Below are 24,986 nucleotides of genomic sequence, written 5' to 3' on the forward strand. Positions count from 1 at the left end.
GAGTTTCAGTTTGGGACGATGGACAAGTTCTGGAGGTGGACGGTGGTGGTGGTTGTGCAACCACGTGGATATACTTAATGCTACTGAACTGTACACCTAAAAATGCTTAAAATGGTAAATTTTATGTTATGTATTTTACCACAATAAAAATACAGATTGAATTTCTTTAAGCCCCGACGTGTAGGAAAACACTAATAAAATTGAAATTAAATCCAGAAAATCAGGTGCAGAGAGAAAGGAAGAAGCTAGACAGCCTTGGTGCAAAGCCTGCCTCGCCGCACGTCAGCTGTGTGACCTTAGGGAGAGTACTTAACCTCTCTGTGCCTCATCTGTAAAAAACGGTGACAACAGAGGGCATCTACATCGCAGGTGTGTTGCAAGGGCTAAACAAGTTAATGTTGATAAAGTGCTTAGTAAGCAGTACACTCTGTGAGTGTCTGCAAAATAAAATATAAATCCAATCTCTAAGGAGGTCGTTCGGTAAAAAGTGGGCTCAGGGCCCAAAGTGTTCATTTGAAATAGTGATCCTTCATGAATTATAAATTCTTTTATAGGCACAGGCTTGTGATCTTTCAAAAACAGCAGGAGATCTGGAGAGGAATCTCCATGCACGTTTGAATATGCATGCATACCTGCTGACAGCTTTACGGGGGCGGGGTGGGGGGGGGGGTGTGTTTATCTGGAAACCAACCTTATCACACACCTTGGAACACCAGATATGTTTGAGAGGATCAGCCCCACAGTAAACAGAAAGAGACGCTAGTGTGTAAGCTGTATTTGCATAGGGTTCAGAGTTTGCACTGATCAAGCCCTTGTAGTCACAGGTTAATGAAGGAATGGATGTGAACGAGATTTGAAAGGCATAAATCTCTGTACAGGCAAAAAGGAAGTACGATGATTACTTATTTCTAAATATTCACACTTACAGTAGTTTCTCACCAAGTTACCCATTAGCACTAATAATGTCCAAATGGCAAGTCACAGCTTAAGCCTTTCTCTTCCTTCTAAAAATATTAAGGTTTGCACTCCTGACTGTCATATGTGATTTATTTCTGGTTTGGCGAGAATGATCGGGGAATAACAGGCACGGAGGGTGCGTTTTCTCTGCACGTGCCATTCCATCTGCCTGGAGTGCCCGGTGTGGTGGCCGGCGTCCTCCCCCTCCACCCGCCTCTCACTCATCCGCGCATTCGATCCACAAATACTTAAGAGCTCCCTCTTCGGTCAGGCCCTGTTCCAGCCAACAGGGGATCAGATGAGAGTTCTGTTCTCAGTGAGCTATTTATAAGTCTATGGGGGACGGGGGTGATGGAGGAAAATCAACAAGGTCATTGCACCCTTTCAGATTCATCTTTTTGAGGCCAGCCTTGACCCACTCCTACACTCCAGGAAGAGATGGCAGCTTCTGCCAATGGGCCTCCAGAACACTTCTTTACATTTACCTGTCCGTTTGCACCACCGGGCTCTTGAATTTTTCAAGAGTTCAGTAAATATCAGTTGATAGGATTCATCTCCCCTTCCTTACTCCGTTCCTTCCCTTCCCTTCCCTTTCCTCCTTCCATCCATCTTTCCATCTACCCATCCACCCATCCACCCATCATCCATCCATCCCTCCATCCATCCGTCCTTCCATCCATTCATCTTTGGGCCCCCACGGCCTTTCCCAGGGCCTGGCACAGGCAAGCGTTCAGTAAATAACAACCACCACCATTTTACTGAGCACTTACTATGAGCAGGTCACTGTGCTACGGGCTTTACACATTGACTAAGTTGTGCAATGTTTTCCCTCTAAAAAGACAGATAATTTTACGCTGTCAAAGAGACTGAAGAAAAAATACAGACTCTTGTAAACTGGATACTGCTTAAAACCATTGAAATTAAGGGACTTAAGAGTGTGAAAGGCATTCCCAGCCCATCTGCAGCAGGCCTGAACACCGCTGCAGTGGGTTCTCTGGACGTCTTTTACACTAATGCTTCTGTAATGCTTTCCTGCTACTGAAGAAAAAGAATTTCTTCCCCTTCCTCTACTGTCACCTAAAGTCCACATTTTATTTTAAGCGCTCTGTCATAGCTCCAGGAATTATGTGCATTTTTCATAAAAACATTTTAAAATACTGATACAGAATCTCAACACACGATTTACTTTACACTGAGAAACGCTGCGAGGGGGGGAGTCCCACCAGGAGAATTTCCTTCGGAAGGAAGTGCGCACTTTTATCCTGCTTAATTCTGCCTTTCCAAAATCAGCCTACTCAGCATTGTAGGCTCCACTTGTGATTCCCTGGGCTATTCATCCGCACTAACAGTCACACCGCGATCACGGCGGGCAGAAAACCCTGGCGGCTGCCGAAGCATCCGCTCTGTCTCTCCACCGTGGATTGTTTTCCTCGCTCGTATTATGTTGTTAAATATCTCAATAAATCAATGATGGAGAAAAGTATGGCTACAAATTAGCGGGAGAAATAACATTACAGAACTATTAAGCATAATGAGATTTGTGCAACTGATTTTCCACGCACCAGGATAATCCCCGGGCCTGGATTTACATTCTCAATCAATACTTGAGGGGAGTGCGGGCCCTTGTGTTTTTCTGGGGATGCATTCAGCCGGCTGTCAGACTCCAGGTGAGGTCACCGGGCCGGGTGCTCAGCAGACCCCAGCCTGCTTTCCCTCCCCACTGGGGGCGCTCCTACTCTGACATCACCCTCGCGTGGGGAACCCGTGACTGGCCCGAGGAGAGCAGTCGCTCGTGTTTCCCGAAGCCACATCCCTGGATGGCCGATGCCAGAGGCCTGAGGACCAGCCCTGCGGGCGGGGCCGGGACTTCGACCTTCCTGGGAGTCACGTCGACCTTCAGGCCGGGGCCTCTTGACGTCTGTGGCGGGGTGTCTGTGGCATCTTGCTGGGCTTGGTTCTTGGACGCCCAGCACCTTCCTGGCCTCTCCTTACTGTGACACTGTGACACTGCTGGGAAGACGCCACCTCGAGGTATGAAGGTGGGGGAACCGTGGAGAAATAAAAGAGGCAGAATGCTGCTTGATAAGCCGCACTCTGGTCACACAGCTCCATCCCTGCCGGGCTCGGAAGGAAAGCTGCGTGAGGGTCCGCACACGCGCGTGCGCCCCACTGGCTGGTTTTCCTTTAAGGATATAAGCTCTCGGTCCTGGCTGCCCTATGGCAGTATTTGCTTACTACAAAAGGAGAGCGGCTAATACTGAATACCCTCGAGGAGAGCAAGCGCCTCCAGTCCACACGGGCGCTGCCCCGAGCGCACTTGTTTCTGGCGCTCGGAGCAAGGCCAGGCATCTCTGCTCCCGGCCGTGCCCTCGCAACCGGGGAGCGGGGACACGGCCCTCCCGAATCCCAGGCTCCGCGCTCCACGTACCCTGCCGACGCCCAGACGCGTCCGTCTGGGGCAGGTTTCAAGGCAGATGCCGAGAAAGACGTTTGACCTCGTGGACGATCCAGCAGGGTCTCCACGCTGAGTGAAACTGTCATTCACGGCCCAAGGGTTCTGGTTCCACTAACTCCCATAACCAGCGCCATGACGTCGGCTTGCAGCTCTGAGCCTGGTAGCTGCTTATGTCTTAAACGCTGCCGTTTCTCTTGGTGTAACTGGGCTGGGTCGGAAATTGAACTGCAACAGGTGGGGCTTACACCCGAGGCTAAATACATCTGATGATAAAATAATCGTATGTTATCCGATCCTTGTTGAAGGCAGGACACCCAATGAGATGAACGTCGAAACGCAAAGGACCGGGACCCAGCCCAGAGAGAAACGGCTGCAGAGCCCGACAGCCTGTCAGCTCGGGGTCGTGAAGGAGAGGAGTGAACGCGGGCCAGTGACAGAGTCAGAACTGCAGCTGCCCGCAGCCCTCGGGCTCAGGACGCTGACTCGGCAACTTCCATGGATTTTAAACCTTCTGGAAAGCAATGATTTTTCTTCTTTGTTCAGTTGAAAAGTCCCGCGGGCAAAGATCAGAAGTGGACGGAATGAGTGGGGAGGGGCCTGGGGGGCCCCCAGGAGGACAGCAAGTGGGCAGGAGGGGCCCACGGGGACAGGGGCCCTGCTCCATCTGACCCCCTCTCCTCTCTGGGCTAAATACATTACTCGTGAAAAAAGCAACACAATGTCTGCCTCGCGCTGGGTACATCCTAAATATGTCTTTCACGGCTGCTGCGGAGAGGAAAATATATTTATAGTTCCTTTAGTGCCGTTCTGGTCTATTGTGTAAATATGTAAATTAGGTTTCCTGATCCATACAGTAAAATGCCTCAGGACAATGTGTGTAAATAAATCATCTGCATATGCCCACTGCATCGTTTCCACCTCCTTCCTGGGAGCTTAGCCACACCGACTGGGAGGGAACCTTCGCCCAACCGGAGGAATGAACCTCCGGCAAGGCTGTCCCGTGGCGTCTGGGGCCGTGTCCACACCCGCTGACGGCCCTTCTCCAGGAGTGAGAGGGGGTGTGTGTCCTAGTCCGATGTGAATTTCACCAGCTGCTGTTCAATTCGGTGTTTTCACGTTAGGGCATCAGCAGAATTTGCAGGGGTTCAGGTGAAGACGCACAAGGCTGCAGCGCCACCTGCCCTGGCCGCTGGGGCGCGCGGGCCACCCTCCCCGCGCCAGCCAAGCGGACGAGCTCCATGCCTTCCAAGGGCAAGACGGAGATGAGGCCTGGTGGGGAGACGGCAGGCAGCCGGGGGCCCCCAGGGCCCCCCAACAAAGTGGCTCAGTCTTTCCAGACGCCCGCGGTGACGGGAACCCGGGCGGCCCCCTATTAAAAACTACCCCTCCCAGGGCCCGACACCACTACCAAGCTCCCTTCAGACACCGCTGTCCTGCCCGGAGAGGGTGGGGGGAGGGGGGTAGATGGCACCTCTCTCAACTTTCCCTGCTGACTCAGAAGGACCCCGTCTCAGGATGGTTTTCATGCATAAAATAAAACTGAAAAGGAAACCAGTTATATTGGTGGATGCTCATAAACGCCTAGCAGGAACCGCAAGTTCACAGTCACGTCCGTCTCCTGGTTACGCGGAAGGTCTGGATCACGCGGGTCTTCTCTGCACCCTTGTTAAGCTACGTGGTCTTTGGAAGACGTGGTGGAGAGACGTGCGTTGAGGTGACACCCTCATCCCAGGGAACTCAGAAGTCTTCGCTTCTTCGTGAACGCGTTCGATAAGAAGGTCTAGCAGGGTCTGCAGACGACCGTAATTTCAACGCCGTGATGAGTGTGAAGGATCTTGGGAAATCCGTGCCCAGCTGGCACGTGGTGTGAGCGTGGCTGCGATTTCTACTGCTGGCGGTTTCACAGGTACTGCAGTTACTTACGTGGTTGCTCACCTACGGTTATGGGTTGAACTGGGTCCCCTCATCATTCATACCTTCAAGGCCTAATCCTTAGTGTCTTCAGAATGCGACCTTATTTGGAAATAGGGTCTTTGCAGACGTAGTTAGTTAAGATGAGGTCATGAGGGTGGGCCCTACTCCAATATGACTGGGGTTCTTCTAAAAGGGGGAAGTTTGGACACAGACAGGAACACAGGGAGGAGGCCACGCGAAGAGGAAGGCAGGGGTCTGGCTGACGCTTCTGCTACAAGCCAAGGACCCGCAAACGTTGTTAGTGACACGCCGGAGGCCAGGGAGAGGCCTGGGCCAGATCCTCCCCGACGGCCCCCAGAGGGAACCAACCCTGCCGACACCTCGATCTGGGGTTCCAACCTCCAGAACTGAGAGAGAACACGTTTCTATTATCTAAGCCACCCAATGTTTAGCACTCGGTTACAGTAGCCGAGCAAACTAACATGTGTTTATAAGTGAAGGGAAAGCTAAATTTCAGTTAGAGGGATAGTGAAGATAAAAATGTATTTTTTTCCCGTCGAGGCTGATGGAGCCCCTTGGTGGGCCTGAGCAAGGCAACCTTTGCAACAAACTCTCTCCCTGGATTTGGGGAGCAAACGGCTTTGCCTCCTGAGGCCAGTGCCGCCTCCACTGCCTCAGCCTGGGCACAGACCTCACGGGGCCTTTCAGCCGCGGCACTTGTTGAGCTCCGAAAGTGCCCCGGGTCAGATGTCACCAGCAGACAGCTGGCTGGCTCTTCTGGGGGCCGCTGCTTTCAGAGGTACGGGGGGAACAAGTGACCACAGAGGCCTCTGGCGAGTCCAGCCCCGTCACGGATTTGGGACCCTCCATTTCCAGAAAAGGCCAAATGCCCTGCTTATCAGAAACTGTCGGGATCCCCCAGGCCCGGGGGCTGAACATGGGCATTCTTGAGCCAAAGAAGTATTCACGTCGCCTTTACGTAGAAACTGTTTTGGTTTTATGTACTAGGTGTCTCCTTTGAAGTTTCTAGAAGGCACTTCTAACCAGTAATCTTTCAAAAGCCATTTGGTGGGGAGGAGGGACGCCTGTGACACGGTGGCGTCTGCACCTTTGGGGACCTTCCCTCTCGGCCTAAGAGCTTCTTTAAACGTCGCACTGAAGCGCTCGCAGCGCTGTAGACCATCTGCCGGCGGGGCCCGGCGATTCGCTTTCCAAGTGCGTCCCTGGCACGCCGTGCGTTTTCACGCTCAGATGTTCATGCTGAGCCGTACGGCCGTCTGAAGGTCGCGGTGAACGTGCCCGGGGCTCCTGCGAGGGGGCTACCCCCCCAGCTCCAGCTGTAACATCTGACTCAAACCACCGTTCACTTTCCAGTGACGTCCGCCCCTGGGTATTACTTGAACAGAGAGAAGGCGGACGCCCTCTTAGGGCGGATGGGGTCGGGGCGGATCTCAACCTCGCTCTCAGCGCGTGACGTGTGGGTTTCACTACTAACAGGAAGGTTCATGATGATCCGAAATGAGCAGGACGCTCTCCACCGAGATCTCGAGCGGAGCCTCTGAAAACACTCGTGGGTCTCACCGCTGAGCTGAGAACGTCCTTAAGTGACCCTAAGTTCTCACGCACGTGTATCTGAGTGACAATCATCCTCCCCCTAAGCCTGGGTAACGTGGCCAGAACACCATGGGTCTGAGGCCCGTGAGGTTGCTAGTGCAGCCGTGGTTATGAAAATGGGGGGACGGGGGTTTCCCTGGTGGTCCAGTGGGTAGGGCTCCGCGCTCCCCATGGGGTTCCATCCCTGGTCAGGGAACTAGATCCCGCAGGCCGCAACGAAGATCCCGCGTGCCGCATCTGAGACCCGGCGCGGCCAAAATAAATAAGTAAATAATAAATAAATATTTAAAAAAAACAACAACAACGGGGGGTGGGGGAGTGAGAGGGAGCCTCTCATTTCAAGTCAATGCCCTCTGTCTCCATGTCTCAGGGAAATGCTAGGCCGGGGAGGCCCCAGGCTCTGACACGTCCCCTCTTTTACAGATGCAGAGACACCGTTTCAGGGTTTCGGCCACCCTACCTGAGGGCCTGGCCTCGATGACATAGCCCGTGGTGGGCGTCCTGCCCGCGCGGCCCTCCTTCCACTGCAGGGTGAGCTCAGAGGCGGATCTGGTGACCGAGACGTCTCGAGGGGAGCCCGGGGAACCTGTGGACAGAGGAGAAAAGAGCTGGTGGGCTTTGGCCCGGGATTCCTGGGCCCGCAGAGGGGCCGGTTCTGCCGCTAGGTCTCCAGGCGGGGCTCACCCTGGGTCAGTCCCGGTCCCTCATCTTGAAAGTCGGGGTGGGGCTGACACTGGCCTCACAGGGTCCATCAGGGCATCAGGAGAGCTGAGGCGTGGAGGTGCCCGCTCGATCCACTGCCCTCTCCTCCAAAAGCACTTAAGCAGAGGCCGAGGGCATTTGTGCAGTAGGAACCACGTGGTTCCTCTTCGTGACAGGAGAACTTCACATTTCTCGTATGTATCTTATTTCAAATATTGAACGCACTTCTTTTCGCCTCATTTTTTCTTCCGGAAAGCAAATACAAACCGGACACGCTCCACACCTAAGAACTTGCTCGCCCGCACTGAATGCGTCCGCGTGCAGACGTTCAGCGAACACACGCCTTGGGAGGCGGGGCCCAAAGAGTCCTGAGCTGACGCCAGCTTGAGCGTCCAGGACGGCTCGTCGGGAGTGCGGACCAAGCCCCGGCCGGACGAGGGAGGCCCGATACTCACCCTCGGCCGGCCCGGCCGTGACGCGGGCCCGCAGCTCGGGCCCGTAGGCGATGGTCCGTGCTTGCACTCGGAAGAAGTAGGTCACCCCCTTGGTGAGGTCGCGCACCTTCAGCCAGCGCTGCCAGCTCCCCTTCACGTCCACCGTCACCACCTTGCTCACCCCTAGAGCCGCCGGGAGGGGCGAGAGGGGCCCTGAGCACCGCCTCTTCAGCCCTGGTGACCAGGAGCCCGCGAGGTTTGCTGAGGAAGCGCGTCTTACCACTGGGACTGTACGTGGTGCCGATGGCCGATTTTCAGCACACACAAGTGCAAGTAGAGTCTAAGCTTGGGAGGTGGGCGCTGACACGGGGAAGAACCACCCTCACAGCACGTGGGAGGAGGCCCCGGCTCACTGGCCACGTCGCGGGGGAGAGGACCCCGGCGGCTGGCACCAGGCCCCCGACGTCTGGAGGGTCCCTCCCCACTTGGCTCGGAGCTGCACAAAGCCCTGTGTCACGTCGGAGGCGACCTCGGGCTTCCCAGCTGCGTCGGGCGAGAGCACGGGGAGGAGGAAGATGGAGGGAGACTCTGCGTGGGCTGAAGGCGGCCCCCCCCGTGGGGACCACCCTGCGGCCTAAAGCCTTCAGCAACGCATGACAACCTCGTCCACGGACCCTGAAACGGGACGGACCCGTCACCACAGAGAGCGGTGGTGACGCAGCTCCGTAGACCTGTGCCGGCACAGAGACGCCTCCCTCACAAACACAGACACTGAGCGGATGTGAGGCTGGGTGTACTAGCTTTAATTAGAAAACAGAGGCTGGACACTTTGGCAGGGGGATACGAAGTGAAAAGTACACAAACGCAGCGTTTTCCGGAAGGGAAAATAGGGCTCTTTGGTAAAACAAGTCTGAAGATGAAGCGTTCAAACAAAAAGAGCTACATAAGCTCTAGACTGCGGGACTTCTCAGAGCCTTCAACACACCGATGTCTGTCGGGCAGCTCTTGGAGGAGGATGTCGGGCTGGGGCAATTCCAGGACTTGTTAGCAGAGGTCGTGCGGAAGAGCCACGCCGGGTGCCTGCTGTCCTGGGTCCAGCGTCTGCGCCACCGTGTCCCCCACACAGAGAACGGCCGTGCTTCCCAAGACCAAGGGGCCACCTGCCCTCGCTGCGACCGGCCGGTGTTATCTGCACCTTGAATCCGAGGGTGGCCTTGACCTCAGAAGAGCCCAACAACGTGTGTCCTCGCTACAAAGTGGGTCCAGCTTTCAAAGTCATCAAAGCAAATTCCTCTGATCCTACAGGTCTCCAGAACCCCTTCTAGTCGGTTTACTGTCTTCATATTGTGCCTTTTATGAAACATTTGTTCAGCTACATGATTCTCTTCCAAGTTATTTCGGAGCAATTTGGGCTGCTCTCGCGTGACTGGAACTTTTCGGTAGAGAAGCGGGGCCGTTTCTGCACAGAGGCCGCCCCCCAGCTGCACGGCTCCAGAGCGGGCTTTCAGGGATGACAGTCTGCACCCATGGTTGACTGCCACCAGTGAGCACACGGGATCCTGCCAGATCTAAAGTTTTCCTGGAGAGCAGCCCCTTTTTTGGTTAAAAAAACGCCCTCCTTCTCCTCAGAGCAAAACCAACCCCGCGCACAGATTTTGTGAGTTCTGTCCCGCCAGGAGGTGGAGCTGGTCTGCTCCCACCACGTCAGCGTCTAATTTATTCAGTCAACTTTAAAACCGCGCCCCGCACTCCAAACCTCAGGGTGCAGTCGCCTGAAATACTTCCATTTCAGACATGTAAGAAAACATAAAAATAGCTCTTCTATGGAATCAGATTCCCAAGAACACGGCTCAGTGTTCCGAGGGCCTGGGGGCTCCCCACGCAGCCAGGCCTACTTTCCTGGTGGAGGGACCCGGGGTCCACAGCACTGTGGTACCACGTCGACGCCCGTGTTCCCGGGGCCTGGGCTGCAGGCTGCCTGACCAGGGTCTGCAGGTGTCCCTCCAGATGCTGCCCGGGCCTGGGGGAGGGGGCACGAAGAAGGGTCACCCCAGGGTGAGGTCACTGCTTTACAACTGCTTTTTTACTGTCTTTACCACAAAACTTGTGTATGTGTATATCAACATAAATATCACAGCCTCGGTGATCTTCACAAGGGAACCGGCGTTACCACAGAGCGTTAACATGAAATAAAGACGCTCGAGGCTCTCCCTACGTTTGCAGCCATATCTCTGGGAGACGCAGGGGTCCTCTGAGGCAGATGAGAGTACTGCAACGGTTCGGGGTCCAGCTTACTACTTTCGTGGTTCCCTGCCTAAATCCCAGATCCAACAGCGAAGGGGGTGAGGGCCAGGCTTCTCCAGGAGACGCCCTCCAAGAGGCCTGCACACCCATCCGATCAGCCAGCCGCCCTAAGGGGAGGAGATATAGAATCGGGGAACTGGGGGCCGCTGGGGAGGGATGGGCCCAGGTGAGGGGACGTAGGGCAGCCAGGGCCGGACCAGGGCCCGAGGGGCCGGGCAGCCTGCCCTCAGCGGGTCCGGGAAGCCGTGTGGTGCTTTCACAGCCACGGCCTGGCGTTCAGCCTCTCTGTTCTCACCCACGACTCTGTCCACGGTGTCGGGCCTGCTCAGCTAGGCGACGGCGCGGTCGCAGGTCAGAATGCCCCAAGGAGCCCTGGCAGAGAGGCGCCCAGGGCGAGCGCCGCTGCCCCGTGATCGGCCGAGGGCGGGTTCCCTCTGAAACTCGCAGGGTCGGCCAGCGGGACGGGGAGTGCGGACGCCCCGGCATTTGGAGCCTGTCCCGGGCCTGTTACTGCTTCCCCGTGTGACGCCGGGCGACGCACTTGACCTCTGCAGGCCTCCGCTTCCCGTCGGTCCTGAGTGGGCAGTGCCCACCTCACAGCAGGGTCAGGAGGGCCGGATCCCAGGCCCCGCAGGGACTGTTGGAAAGCGCGTTAAACTCCGGGCGCTGCAATCCACCTGGGTCCCCGGCTGCAGCTCGCGCACTCCGCGGTGGCCACGCTGCCCCAGCACCCGGGGGCTTTACGGCGGCCACCGTGGAGTCAGCTCGCGATCTGCCGGCCCTGCTGGGCCGACCGCGGCCAGGCTCCTGCGTGCAGCTGTGGCTGGTCCTCACGTGCCCGGCAGGTGGCCGGCTGTCCGCCAAGGCGAGAGGACGGAGAGGTCACGTCCCTGGCATCTCCCCGAGGGCCGTGGTCCAGGCGGGCTCGTGGTGGGATCCCGGGACGTGATGCCGGGTTGGCGGTGAGCGGGGCACTTCGGGAAGGTCACAGGGTCACCGGGGCGGCACCGGGGCAGTGGGTCGGTGAGCTCCGCTCCTGCGGAAGGGGTGTCTGCTGGTTGCCAGGGAGGCCGGGGGAGGCTCGAGGCCTGTGGCCAGCCTCCCCCCAGCGGGAGCAGGGCCCGAGCTGTCGGGGGGCAGGGTGGCCTGCGGTTGGGAGCCCGGCTTAGAGCCGGCCTGGTGCTCGAGGCAGCCCTGCGACGCCTCAGGCGGGACCGGACGCCTCCTGTCACCGTCACTGTCACGTGGGGTGGCCCCAGCCCTGGACCGGCCACTTGACAGGCAGCAGGCGTCCGTGGGTCTGGGACGTGCACAGCCAGAGCCTGGCGTCTGGACCGCGTGCTGCTGAGGGCGCAGGAGCCGGGGCAGCGGCTGAGCGAGCGCAGGGCTGAGCCCCCGTCCCTGCTCCGATGGCGGGGCTGGCACGCCGGCCGGAGACCCAGGCTGAGAGCAGTGGCCCTCCCCACAGACAAGGGACGCTGCTGCGGACGGCGGCGTCTCGCTGCTTGTGAAACGAGGCCAGGACGGCTGTGACCGAAGTGACTCCACCTGTTGTCACTCCGGGGACCGGCAAGCCCCACCCGCGGCCGGAAAGGCAGACGCTTTCCTGAGCGCCCCTCGGGCGCCCCTCTGCCGCTGGCCACCACGTTTACGTTCAGAGACACAAGTGCCCCAGACGTTACCCGTCACGTGACAGACAAGACCTCGGCTCTTGGAGCCGCCCGCCTGGGTTCGAATCCGCGCCCCCCCCGCGCATTCCCCAACCGCAGGCCGCGGACGTCTTAAGGGCCCGAAGCCCGACTGCTTAGTCTGTGGCATGAGAACAGATGCGGCCCGCCCGCAGGGCTGCGGTGAGCACGAGGAGAGAACACACGAGAGCGGCGGGCGCGGCCTGGTGCGTGGTCAGCGCCGGAGGGACGGCAGCCGCTGGCCGGCGTGCTCGGTGGGGCCGCGTCGCCGGAAGCACAGGGAGAGCCTGTGAGCTGCTCGTGGTCAGCCTGGGTGTCCACACAACGTGAAACAGACAAGCAAGCTCAACCCCGAGGACACCGCGGAACCCGAGCTGCTGCCTCGCCCCCCGGCGATGAGGCGGGCGGGAGGGGGGGGCAGGCGTGGGGAAGCTCTGCAGCAACCCGGCGGCGATTCTAACGCCTGACCGTGCAGCCGAGGGGAACGGGGGGCACCGCCGGGCCCCGCTGCGGAATCCGGCCGGGCGGTGGCCTTGCCTGGAGGCCAAGGAGACAGGTGTGGGCCCCGGGGTTTCTGGAAGGGCTGTGCGAACCCACCCACGCGGATGCTCTGCTCAGCAGTCAGTCACTTACTTGAGGAAGCGTGGGAAACGTCACTCACGGTCTGGGTGAGGAAGGAGGCGGGGGCCAGTCAGGCACCCATTCCTGGCAACCCTTCCTCATCTGAACGGCACTAGTGCGTTAATATCCTTGAAAAGGTGTCTGGGACCTGGGCTCGCGGAATCTGTGTGCGCGCGCGTGTGCAGGGAATGCTGGTGAGCAAAATGAAAGTCTCCGGTATTCTCGGCCCTCCCTCCCTACTGAACGAGCAAGAACGTGGCCCATCTCCTTCTGGACCTCGACCCAAGCCACGCCCAGGCCACCTGTCCCCAGACAGGTGCTGGGTCCTGAAAAGATACAGCAGAGCGCGCTAAATCAGTGCTGGTCCCCGGCCTCTGGGCTGTTTTACGAACCGTATTCACACGTCACCTCTACTGTTATTTACCTAAGTTCATCGATTTTCTGAGACGCGCTTTTTCCCTCTCGCATTTTTACATCTGATTTGGGATGCAGCTCGGAACTGATGCTTCAAGAGGACTGGGCCGTGGTTTAGTGGAAGCATTTTTTCTTTCTCAGCACTTCATAAAATAACAATGAATCTCACAAGCCATGGCAGTGTAGATTCAATGAAATAAAATCTAGGGCTTAACTTTTCTTCTTCAAATCAACTCCCTGTTTTACTTGAACGTGCTTGTTTTAAAAGGAAACTTTTATCACGGCTTTAAACGGAGAGCCAATATCATTTGATGTGTTGGTGATATCTTTTCCTCCCAGACATCAAATAATCTATAATTTTTACAGTCTGCCTGTGTCTGACCAGGGCCTCACCTCCCTCCTCTGCACCACAGTGCCGGGCACACAGTGGGGACAGAAAGAAACGCCCGCTCGGCCCTCAGTGTGCGCTCCGGGAGTGGGGCGGCGGGCAGAGACGAGTGGGTAAGAAATCAAATCCACACGGGGCCGGCTGCGCCAACGACAGCAGGGGCGCGGGGACAGAGCCGTGCCGGCACGGCGCAGCTCCTTCCCGCCCGCCCTGTCCACCCCTGCACCTGTCCCCTCCTCTCCTGTCCCTCAGCCCCGCCCGGAGCCCCCTGCCGGCCCCCCCCCCGGTGGCGCCGGGGTTAATCCAGCCGGGGATCCCGGTCTCCTGTAACCCAGAGCCGGTGCCTCCGGCTCCACCTCGGCCCCATGTCACTGGCCCTGCGGCCGCCCGGCAACTGGCATCGCCCCCTCCCTGCAGGCCCCGCGTGACCGAGCCTCCGCGGGCCAGTCTCGCCCCGGCCGCTGGCGCCCGGGCCCTTCCTGTCTCTCGGCGCCTGCCCCCCGCTCCACGCCCGACGCCCTCTCGCGGTCCCACCCTCTTCTTCATGGCGCTGATCGCTACCCGACCTCGCGTGTGTGTGTGTGTGTGTGTGTGTGTGCGCGTCTGTTCGTGTGCTGCTCTCTCCTCCCTGGAGCACAGCTCACTGCACTCAGGAAAGCAAGGATCTCGATGAACAGGGCAGCTCAGGTCCCAGCTTCCCTGGATCCACAGGCTCCTCCCACCCTCTTCTTCATGGCGCTGATCGCTACCCGACCTCGCGTGTGTGTGTGTGTGTGTGTGCGCGTCTGTTCGTGTGCTGCTCTCTCCTCCCTGGAGCACAGCTCACTGCACTCAGGAAAGCAAGGATCTCGATGAACAGGGCAGCTCCAGCATCTAGAACGGCACCTGGCACACAGCAGGCGCTTTCAGAAGACTTGCTGAGCCGAGTTCCCCGGCCGCCTAGTGCTTAGGACGCGGCACTTTCACTGCGGTGGCGCGGGTTCAGTCCCTGGTGGGGAAACATCCCGCAAGGTGCGGGCCAAAAAGCCTCCCCCCCGCGACACAAAAAACAAACGAAAACCCCGCTGAGTAAACGGAAGGGTGAAGGCAGCCCCAGAGGAGCGCCCGAGGGAGGCGTCCGGGCCCAGCTGCCCGCGTGGCTCCAGCCTGCGGCACCCGGGGCGGGACGAGCGCTGACATCTCAGGCGCGGCAGGAGAGGCGGGTCTCGGGTGACGAAGCGGCCGGGTCCGGGGCCCCGCGCAGAGGGCCGCGTGGAACGCCGGACGCGCCCAGTCGGTCCACCCGCCCCTCCCCGCGCCGTGCCGGGTAGACGGTGGCCGCCCCGCAGCCGGGAGGCTTACCTTGGACAGGCGCTAAGGGCTCGTACACCACTCGGTAGCCCTGCAGGACGCCATTGGCTGCCGTGGGCTCCCCCCACGAAACGTTCAGCGTGGTGGAGGTTACTTCCGAGAATGCCAGGAAGCTGGGGGTCCCGGGAGCTGGAGGACAGGACAGAGAGGACGTTCACCAAAGCCCCTTTACGTCATCTACATACGTGTCTGCGCCTCCGCGTGGAAGAGAGATCTTATCAGATGGTATCTCCAACTTAGCGAAGTCTCAATGCCGTGGATGAGGAGGAGATTTATTGATCATCTCCGAACTTCCCAGGGTCAGTCAGAAACTCAGACCCTCCCGAGAAGAGCAGAGAAAACAGCGGTGTTTAAACACAAAGGAGCCTGAGAGATGCAATGACAAAGGCATAAAAACGAATAATGGATGGAAACAGAAAATGAAGTGCAGACAGCGCCATCTTCTAGCACCTGCTGGAGGATTCCACGGGCTCCAGTCCTGCTCCTCTGCGGGGGGTGGGCTCTCCCCTCCCCTCCTGGGGGGCCCAGAGGCCTCCGAGGACACCCCCGCACACTGGCCCTCATCTGAAATCCCGCGGGCGCCCGGCCATCTCACTGTCCCCCTTGGTCTGGAGATGGGGGAGCTCACGCGCCACCCTGAGCTGGAGGAAGCTTCTAGCAGATGCAGAGGCAGGCTGTGTGGCCAGGGAGGACGCCGACCCCGCCCGCGGCTCCCGTCTGCCTGGGCCCGTGGGAGGGCCGGGTGGGTGCTGGCACCCAGAGCTGCCCCTACCCCAGCGGGCACTGACGCCCCCCTAGCTGGGTTCCCCTCCGTGCTCAGAAATGCCCACTGAATCGGCCGCTTGCCCCCCTTCCGTCCTCCCCCGTCCCTGGGGGCCCTTTGGCCCTGTGACCCGCCAGGCCCGCAGCGCCCGAGGGCCTCCACCTCCTCCCTCGGCCCCACAGGTCTGCCCATACCCTACCCGCTCAGAGCCCACAATCCACGGACAGCCCCTCCCGGGCCGCTGGACGGGCCCCGAGGACGCAGTCCCTGCAACCCAGTCCAGGTCATCTCACAGGGAGCCCCTGTTCCCGGGAAGGCTGAGCCCACAGAGGTTTGGGGAGCCCTGAGCCGCTGGCTCTGTGCCCCGCGGCTCCCTAACTTACACGCCAGCCTTCCACTCCCTGCACCTCAAGAAGGCCCCAGAGCTCCCGGGACCCAGGGCCCAGCCGCCGTTCCCTCGGGAAGCCTGGTCAGCCTCAGGAAGCGCCCCAAACCACTAGGGACTCTGAGAGTCCGCAGGAGAGTGAGTGAGCGGCGCAGAACGTACCCCAGATGAGGACAGGAGGTCACGGGCAGCGTGACCCCTGGCAGGGCAGCCCGGCCACGCCCTAGGACCTGCGCGGGGCGTGTGTCTGAGAGACAGCCTGCCAGCTGCTTCCAGGGGACTCTGTGGCCCAGAGGCCCGGGGAGGCCGGCACCGCGGCCTGGGCTCAGCACACCAACGTACAAGGAGCTCCCCCGACCCGGGACCTGGACCCTGAGAGAAGCCCCCGGGGGCCTGCAGCAAGTCCTGCCGGTGACAGACGAGGCCCCGTGCAGGTGGAAGCCCGGCCCCCCACTGCAGACGCCGCTCACCCCGGTGAACGCTTACGGGGCAGCTCCCCGCAGCGGGCCTGGGCTGGGCGCTGGGGACACCACATGGGTCGGACCCAGAAATTCCCCGCTACGCGGGATCTGGCTTACAGGACAGGCAGAGCGGAGAGGGAATGGAGAGGGAGGGTCGGGGAACAGCTCCAGGGCGGGAGGTGACGCAGGCTGTTGCAAGGAAACACACTGTCCTCCTACCGGCCTGGTGGGTACGGCCCGGCCGGGGCTCGCTCCTGGGCCCGTCTCCAGCAGCGTTGAAGGCCGAGACGCTGACCAGGTACTGGGTGTGGCTGGTGAGGTTCTTCAGCTTCGCCGTGGTCTCGGGCAGGAACAGAACCCTCATCTTCTCCGTTTCGTTCTGGCTGTCCGCCTCCCAGCAGTAGACCTGCCAGAAAGAGCCAGAGGCTGGAGGCCAGCGTGGGAGGGAAGGGGTGGCGCCCCCTCTGTTTCTCAGCCTGGGGACAGGTGGCCACTGAGCCAGAGGGGACCTGAGTGCTCCCGGGGGCCGAGCTGTGCTCTGCAGAGGCGGGGGTGGCTGAGGCCAGGCCAGGGTGGACGGGGCCTGAGGATGGAGGTGGCATTTCGGTGACATCTCCTTCGGCTGCCAGGAAAGGGCCTTTTCTCTCACAGGGCTGGCTATGGGGGCCCTGCCCCTTCCCCCAAGCTTCTGGACAGAAGGGAGACCAATCTACCCCCTGCTCCAGCCTGTGGGTAGAACAAGCCCCCAGCTTCTACCCTACGCTCCCACGTTTTCTTTAAGGCTGAGATCGAAGGCTTGGATCCATGTGACCCGATACTCTGGATATCAAAACAGCCCCAAATAACGTGGAGATGAACCCCGTAGGGCTCAGCCCTGTTGGAGCAGCCCTCGTTTCTCCTGGGTTCCGTCTCTTCTCGCCTAGCTTGTAATGCGCTCGTGGGCGAACGTGATGCCCGCGTACAAAGGCTTGCCAAGGTCATCGGAACTGCTTCCCTCGACAGCTGGCCGAGAACCGCTGCCCAAGCCAGCGCCAGCCAGGCCACCCAAAGACAACCCCGATCCGAGGATCCACCTCGGCTCTGTGGGCCTACAACGGGCCGGGCCGGGAGAGCCGCCGGCCCACGCACAGAGCAGCCGAGGCTGCCGGGCAGCGCGGGGCCCGGGGCCTGCTCTCCCGTGCCCGGGGCCTGGCCGGGCCGGAGCGGAGCTGGCGGGGCAGCCTCGCTGTACATCCACCTGCAAGACGCGGTTCAGCTTCCGCTCTGTGAGCTGACCAGACGAGACGCTCTGCTTGAACAGGCCTTGCTAACCTGAAATCAATATCCAGGCTCAATGTCTCTATCATTAGGAAATTAGGAAACATGTTTTGGACACACCTAACTAGCACCTTGCCTCCGGGCTCAGGGGGCTTTGCGTTGCCTCATTAATCACTGCAGGCGCCCTGCCGCGGAGGATGGTGTTTATTTTCACAAAACACCTACAGATGTCATTTGTAAAGGGACATTTAATTGGTCCAACAGTCTTCGGGGTGGGCTAGCCCATGGGGTCTGATGACTGATCGGCTTGGGCTCCACAGAGCAGACACGGAAATTCACTCCGGAGGAAGGTGGGGAGGACGGTTTCAGCTGACCTCACGGGGTCCGAGCCCCCTACGCAGGGGTGGTGTTGGAGGTGGAACACTGCGGGGGGCTTGCCGCCCCCCCCAACTCTGTGTCACTGTTCATCACCTGACGCTCGCACTGCAACGGGCTGCTGCAGTACCCCAGAGGATCCCACGTCTGGGGTACTGAATGTGGAATCATGACAGCTCAGCGTAAGGGTTCTCAAAGTGAGGTTCCCAGGAGCACGCAAAGCCTTGGGCCCCAGCCTGGACCTACCGAACGAGAGACTCGGACCCAGGGCAGGGCTGGGTGGGGGGGGGGACCTGTTCTCTTGAGTGCTTCCCTTTTACTGCCAGCAAAGGCGGTGGAGACTCCCAGAGGGGGTGCAGGGGGAGGGAGGCGCCGCTGGCTGCGCGGGGAACCGGGCCCCGCTGTCCCAGGCCAGAGGCAAGGTCAGGCTGAGCCCGTCCCAGCCGCTCGGCGATGCCCGGGCTCTGGGGGCCGGGGGTCCGTCGGCCTGAGTCAGGGCGGGAAGCGGAAGGGCAGGGTGAGCCGAGGGCGGCCAGGGTCCCAGCGGAGCCCCCGGGAGATCCGGGGATTCGGGCCGCCGACCCTGGCCCACAAGTGACCTGGAAGGAAGGGCCAAACCGAGCGAGAGAGCGCCGTGCCTTGTAGCCCTGGATGTTTCCGTTCTGGCTCTCGGGCGGCGGCGGGTCCCACGTGACCTCCAGCTGGCTGGCCGTGAGCGGGTTCACCTGCACGTGCTGCGGAGCCACGGCCGGGGCTGCGGAGAGAGCAGCGGGGGCCGCTGAGAAGTGCCGAGACCCTGCCCTGGGCCGCCCAGCTTGTACGCCAGCACGCCCACAGACCCTTCTCAGAACCGCGCCTTTAAAGGCGTGAAACGCAATCTGGAGAATCCCAAAGCAAACCGATTACATCGAGACACGGCAGAGCTTTGGAAAACGAAGGTGTGACACAGTAACCCACGTGCTTGTGACTGAGCCCTGAAGTCGGGCTTAGGAGCTGCTCTCGCGACGGCTCTGAGGCCGAGTGGGATGAGCAGAGACGGCGCAGAAACAGCCAGCCTCGCCGCGACGGGGGCACGGCCGGGGGCCCCGCCGCTGAGAGGGTCCCAGGCCCCGGTGACGCGGCACTGCTACGTCGCCACCTTCACAACCGAGGGAGACGCTGAGTTCCGGGGGGCGGAACTCGGAGAAAATAAAGGCAGTTGTGGGCGTGCCCTGGCGGCCCAGCGGTTAGGACTCTGCGCTTTCACCGCCGAGGGCCTGGGTTCGATCCCTGGTCGGGGATCTACGATCCCACAGGCCTCGCGGCCAAAAATAAATGAAGAAACGCATCTGTGTTCCCACCACGAGTCCCGGATCCTGGGGTACGAAGCCCCGCTCCGGGTGGAGCTGACGTCTGCAGACCCGGGGCTGCCCCTCCTCGGGGACGGAGCACAGAGGCCACAGCCCCGCGCCCCCCAGGAGGACCCGGTCCCACTCCTTCCCCCGCGACCCCGAGGGCCCCCGGGCGCTGTGTTGGTGTCAGCAGGGTCACAGTGTGCAGGTCAAAGGTGAAAGGTGACTGACAGGGCGCCATGGCCGTGGCCTTGCAGGCAGCCGCGGGTAAGTTGGGAACGACGCAGGGGACGCACATGTACGTTTGGGGACATTTCTCCCCTCTGGCCGGGCTGTCCTCTGCCTCCCAGGAGCCCCTCCTTCCTCCAACCTGGGTGACCCCTCCCCCGGTGGGGTGGACCCTGGGGAGCTCCACGGAGCTGTCGGGGACGTGGCTGCAGGGGCAGGGCGCCAACCCGGCACCCTCGCGTTCCGCGGCCCTGATGCGGCCCGGGCGCTGCCTCTTGACTCAAGTCTGTGTAGGGCCATGAATGGAAAGGACCACGCGTCAGCGTCGGAGGGAGACAGCCCAGCTCGCGGTCTCTCTGGAGAGGCCTCCTGGGGAGAGGGTGACCTCCTCGAGGCACCCCTCCCCGCATCTTCCCCTCCCGGCTTCCCCACCACCAGTGTAGAAAAAAATAGTAATTAACACCCACTCAGCCCGACGCCAACTATTTATTTTGTTCTAACTGTGTGGCTCCGGTATGATCGCTGCCCACCCTGCCGTTAATGGAAATGGTAATAAGCCACACCAGGTTGTTGTGACAGATGCTCAGCCTCTTTATCAGAAATTCTTATTTACCGCTCCATTAAACAACAGAATCACACAAAAAAACAGTTCAATCAAACCTAACTGGAGGAACTTTAACAGCCACATTAATAATCCAGAGCATAAATAAAGTTAATGTCTTCTGCGTGTTTGCCACGGGCGACTCTATCACAAAATTACCGTCGTACGATTAAAATGTGAAAGGCAGAATCGAGCACAGCCATTACCCCGGCGGCGGGTTAGGACCACCTGTGCGCGGTCGCCCCAGTCCCCCAAGTTTCCCTCCCGAAGCACAGCCAAACCCAGGGCCCACGACGGCTCTGGGGGCGACGCGGGCCGGACAAAGGCTCCCTCCTCCGCCACCCCGGGTCCCGTGCTGGGCGGCCGAGCCCCAGGCACCGCTGTCCCCAGGCTGAGCGGCCTCCACGCTCCCCCCCCCGCCACCCGCTGTCCTACAGCACAGCCCCTTCCGGCCACAAAAATGCTGCAGGTGACAAGGACTTCTGTGATGCTAACACAGCACGGGAGGGAGAGACCCGGGTGAACACAGAGCAAAGCACGCGGTTTCAGGACTTATTTCTTTGGCCCCGAGGTCCTCGGGGGCTCCCCCCGCCGGGAGGCCCTGACCTGCGGGAAGGCCGTCCGTCTGCGCCCCCAGCGCGGTCGCGCTCTGTCGTGAGGGTGCTTTGCCTTGGAAACCGGTGCAGCGTCTGATGGGTCGCAACCCTCTCGTTCTCCGACCCCAGCACTTGTGCGGTACGGCACACGCGAACATCAGCTCAGAATGCTGCGTTAAAATGCACGAAATTAGTTTTTGAAAGGCCGCTGGCCCGGCCTGGCAGTCCCTGGCGTTTGCTGATACGCAGACTGCCCATGGACAGCGCTGGAAGGCGGGCGCGGGGTCACAGAGCGGAGACTCTGCACCCGGCGTCTCGGCCCAGGCAGACGACGCTTTCCCACGGCTGTCACCCACCGGCCTTGAGGGATCTCCCCCCCCACCACCCCGGCCCTGGAGAGAGGCCCGGGCAGGGCGGCGATAGAGAAGCTTCCTGGACTTCTGGGGGCTCCTTGCACCTGACAGCAGTAGTGGAATCCCAGAGCTTTCTGGAATCTTCTGGGATTCTGGCTGAGTGCTGGGAGAGGCCCCGCACAGCTGGGTGCTGTGGGCTGGACTCGGCGGGCGGCTCCCGCGCGGCAGGGAGGGCAGCACTTTGTCCGGCTTGCTCGGCCCCGACGTGGCCATCAGGCGTCGGGGATACACGGTGGCTGCCCTGGCCCGGCGTAGGCTTGCTGCTGACAGGGGGCGCTGGCCCACGGGCTCCTGGCTCTGCGTCCCGCAGACCCCGGGCGGCCCTGGGCTCTTTGGGGCCCCCCACGGCAACCTTTCAGAACCTCTGCTCCAGGGAGGCAGCTGGACAGGCAGCCGCGTGCTCAAACCACGGCAAGGAGAGGAAACCACGCCGCAAAGGCATTTGGTAGACAGCTGGGGCTGGGAGGGCTGGGGCTTGTCAGCTGCCCGGGTGGGACCGTCCGCCACCCGGCCCCCGTGGCGCGGCGGGGGTCGCCCACCCACCCTGCAGACAGTGCCCCCCGAGGGGGCTGCACGCCTCTGACGCTGGCCTGGCTGACGACAGGGGAGCAGTGGTTACATGCAGGGCACTTCCCGGCAGGAGCTTCCAGAGCGTTCCATGGCGCCGACCTCTCCCCACTCCCAGACCGGCGGGGCCCCCACGGGGGCTGACCCCCCCCCCCCCACCCCGTGCCCGGGAGCACGAGAGACGTAGCTGACCGTGAAGGACAGAGACGCGCGAGAGAAGACACACGGGCGGTGTTTCAGGCACTGAGACTCGGGGGTGATCTGTTGCCACGGAGCAGGTTCGCTGACGTTTTCCTGAACATCGACCAGGCCCTCGGCTTCGCTCGGCGGGGCGGGTGCACACAGGACGGACCAGACAGGTGCGACAGGAGACACAATTCACAGTTGTCACAGCGTCAGGTGGGATGTGAGGACAGGGTCAAAGGGCCACGAGGGGTCACCCCTGGCTGGGGACGTGGGGTCTTTCCTGGAAACGGAACATCCGGCTGGCTCTTCGGGAATGGGGGGTTTTAACGCGGGACGGTGGCCGGGGAGGCGGGGACGGAGGAACAGCGGAGAGCTGGGGCGCGGGGCGTCTGCCGGCGCCACGACGGACGGGCGTCCCGGGGCTGGAAGTGCTGATGCTGGGCCGGGCCAGACCATGCTCGGTTTTGACTTTCCCTCTTTGTAAGCCAGTAATTTATCACCTGGGTAGAGCAAGTTTGTAACTGATGATCTGAGGATCATTGTTAATGTCTTAATGTGATGAATTAAGTATTTCTTTATGGGATCTTTAAAAAATTGTGCATTCTTCAGTTCACTTTAATTACACCAACATTTCTCTGCTCAAACACTGTTTCTGATTTCCTGTCAAAGTGAGTAGGAAACAGAATTCCTGAACGTAATTTCACCTTCTCAGCAAACTGGGCCAACACATCTGTTCCCCTAAGCAGGGATAACGGGCGGGGAGGGACTCCAGGTCTGGGTAACTGTGTGGCCTCCGGGCCCCCTCAGTCCATAAAGGAGGTTTACAGCCCCTGGGTGGCGGGGCTTTGGCCCCGAGGGACAAGCAGCGACTCGGCCCAGGAAGGAAGGAGGGGGCGGATCGCAAGGATCCAGGAAGGAGCCACGTCCGGGCAGGCGTGCAGCCCCCTCCTCCTCCAGAAGAAGGCTGTGAGTCACTGCTGCCACCAATCGGGGCGTCCAACGCCCGGTCACCCAGGACGCCAGGCAGCTGTGAGCCCCGCCCGCGGGAACTCAGGTCCGTAAATGAGCATTTCCATTGACACTGCAAAGTAGTTTTTAACAGAGCTTACAACAGACAAAGTGAGATCATATCTGATAACTCTGTCACGAACACGAGGGACACGCACCACCCTTCTCTCAACCGACAGCCCCCGTCTCTCCAGAAGCCCCAGGACTTGTGAAGACAGATACAGCGGCGCTGACGTCTGCTTTAACTTCCGGTTAACGTAGGGATCCGTCAGTGGGAATGTGAACAGCGCCGATGCCGATATCGACGGTGCCCCCTTCATACCAGGGGATCGGGTATCTCTTCCAAACCCTTCGTCTGGCCTCACTTCATCCTCATAACCTGGGGAGGTGGGTACAAGTCACTGCCCATTACACGGACGGGAAGACTAAGGCCCAGAGAGATCCGGTAACCTGCCCGAGGTCACACACTCAGCAGGCGTGTGGATTTGGACTTGGGCTCGTACAAACCCGGGCAGCCGGGCTCTGAGCCTCCGTCCCTCCCTCCCAGGGGAATTCCTGGGGCTGGGGCAGGGGTAGTGGGTGCGGTGGGTGGGTCCGGGGGGCAGGGAAGTCAGCCCCACGTGCCGTGCCTGGGTTCGTGGAGCAGCCCCCTCGGACCAGCACATCTCACCCCCGCTGCCGTCCTCCCCGCCGAGCTTCGGCCCCCAGCCTGTCCTCCATCACCTCACTGCTGAGCCCGGACCAAAAACGACTCCAAGGAAGCTTAGCAAGAAGAATAAGGAAACTGGTGACAAAAACTGTTTTCAAAAAAATCAATGCCATGTACTCCAGACTACAGAAACCATAGCTGGGAGGCTGTGGAAGAAGCCCTGGCTGGCGAGTTTAAGGTCTGGGCTCAGCTGGCGGGACTTGGGACTCTGTTCAGTCTCTGAGCTGCAGTTCCATTGTTTGTAAGATCGGAGAAAATATCAGACGGAAAGGGTTTTCGAGCTGAAATGAGATGGGGGGTGTGAGAGCAGAGCAAGGCCCGGCCAGGGGCGCGTGGTGCCCCCAAGCTCGTCCCCGAGGCGACCTCTCTGTCCAGATAATCGCCCGAGGGTTTATCTGGGCACATAGGGCACTGCTCTATGTGGGCTCTGCCCCTGTAGAGACGGTAGGCAGTCGAGTCACCACGCGCTGACGCGTCTAGATGTCCGCCTCCCTGGCGCTTCCCGTGTGGACCGAGAGCAGCCCAGGTGCGTCACCATGGATCCTGGTCGCGGCTCCAGGGACCCCACTCCGGGCGCTCCCAGCCCCACGCGATCCTCCTGACACGAAGGGTGCGGCAGACGCGGTGGGGTGGGCAGCCTCCTGCAGGCAGGTCAGGGAGCCTGAGCCGCCCCTCCTGCTGGTGCCCCCTCCTGGCTCCTCTCGCCACCCCCCGCCAGCTCCCTCAAAGGAAGCCAGCCCGTGTCCTGATGCTCCACGCAGAGGTGGCCAGGCGAGGACCTGGGGGAGGCCTCTGCCCGTCAGCCCAGGAGACGGGGTCCCGTGCACAACCACCGTGAGCTCAGAAAGGGGCCCTCCCTGGTCAAGCCCTTGGACAGCGCTGCAGGCCTGGTGACACCCTGTGAGAGACCCAAGGTAGAGGACCCGGCTACGTTGAGCCTGGATTCCTGACCCACAGACTCTGCGAGGTAGCAGGTGTGTGCTGTCAGAGCAGCTACGTTGGGACAATTTGTTACCCAGCAGTAGATGACAAATACACCCCGAGCAGTGCAAGCTCCGCAGGGAAAGCACCCAGCCCAAGGCCCGACTGCACGCTCTGGGCTTCCAGAGGCTGGCTGGAATTTGGTGTGGCCCCTGTCGTAAATGCAGGATTTCATGGTGTTCCAGTGAAACACCCTCTGTTAAGGTCAACATGTCCTCTTAACCAGCCCAGATCCAGCTGTGGCCTTGGCCCCATGAGTTTGCACAGGAAATCTAGGATAAGCT

General features: G+C 60.3%; 1 protein-coding gene across 1 annotated transcript in view; it reads right to left on the minus strand.

Annotated features, from left to right (window-relative positions):
- Positions 1–24,986, minus strand: part of SDK1 (sidekick cell adhesion molecule 1) — a 538,268-nt gene that overhangs the window by 23,043 nt on the left and 490,239 nt on the right. The window contains exons 34-38 of the mRNA XM_024119146.1: positions 18,721–18,836; positions 16,670–16,856; positions 14,833–14,970; positions 8,098–8,259; positions 7,401–7,526 (exon numbers count right to left, since the gene is read on the minus strand). Coding sequence (XP_023974914.1) covers positions 7,401–7,526; positions 8,098–8,259; positions 14,833–14,970; positions 16,670–16,856; positions 18,721–18,836 — 729 coding nt within the window. The remainder of the gene's footprint in view (positions 1–7,400; positions 7,527–8,097; positions 8,260–14,832; positions 14,971–16,669; positions 16,857–18,720; positions 18,837–24,986) is intronic.

Source organism: Physeter macrocephalus, chromosome 14, assembly GCF_002837175.3.
Source record: "Physeter macrocephalus isolate SW-GA chromosome 14, ASM283717v5, whole genome shotgun sequence".
Classification (NCBI taxonomy): domain Eukaryota; kingdom Metazoa; phylum Chordata; class Mammalia; order Artiodactyla; family Physeteridae; genus Physeter; species Physeter macrocephalus.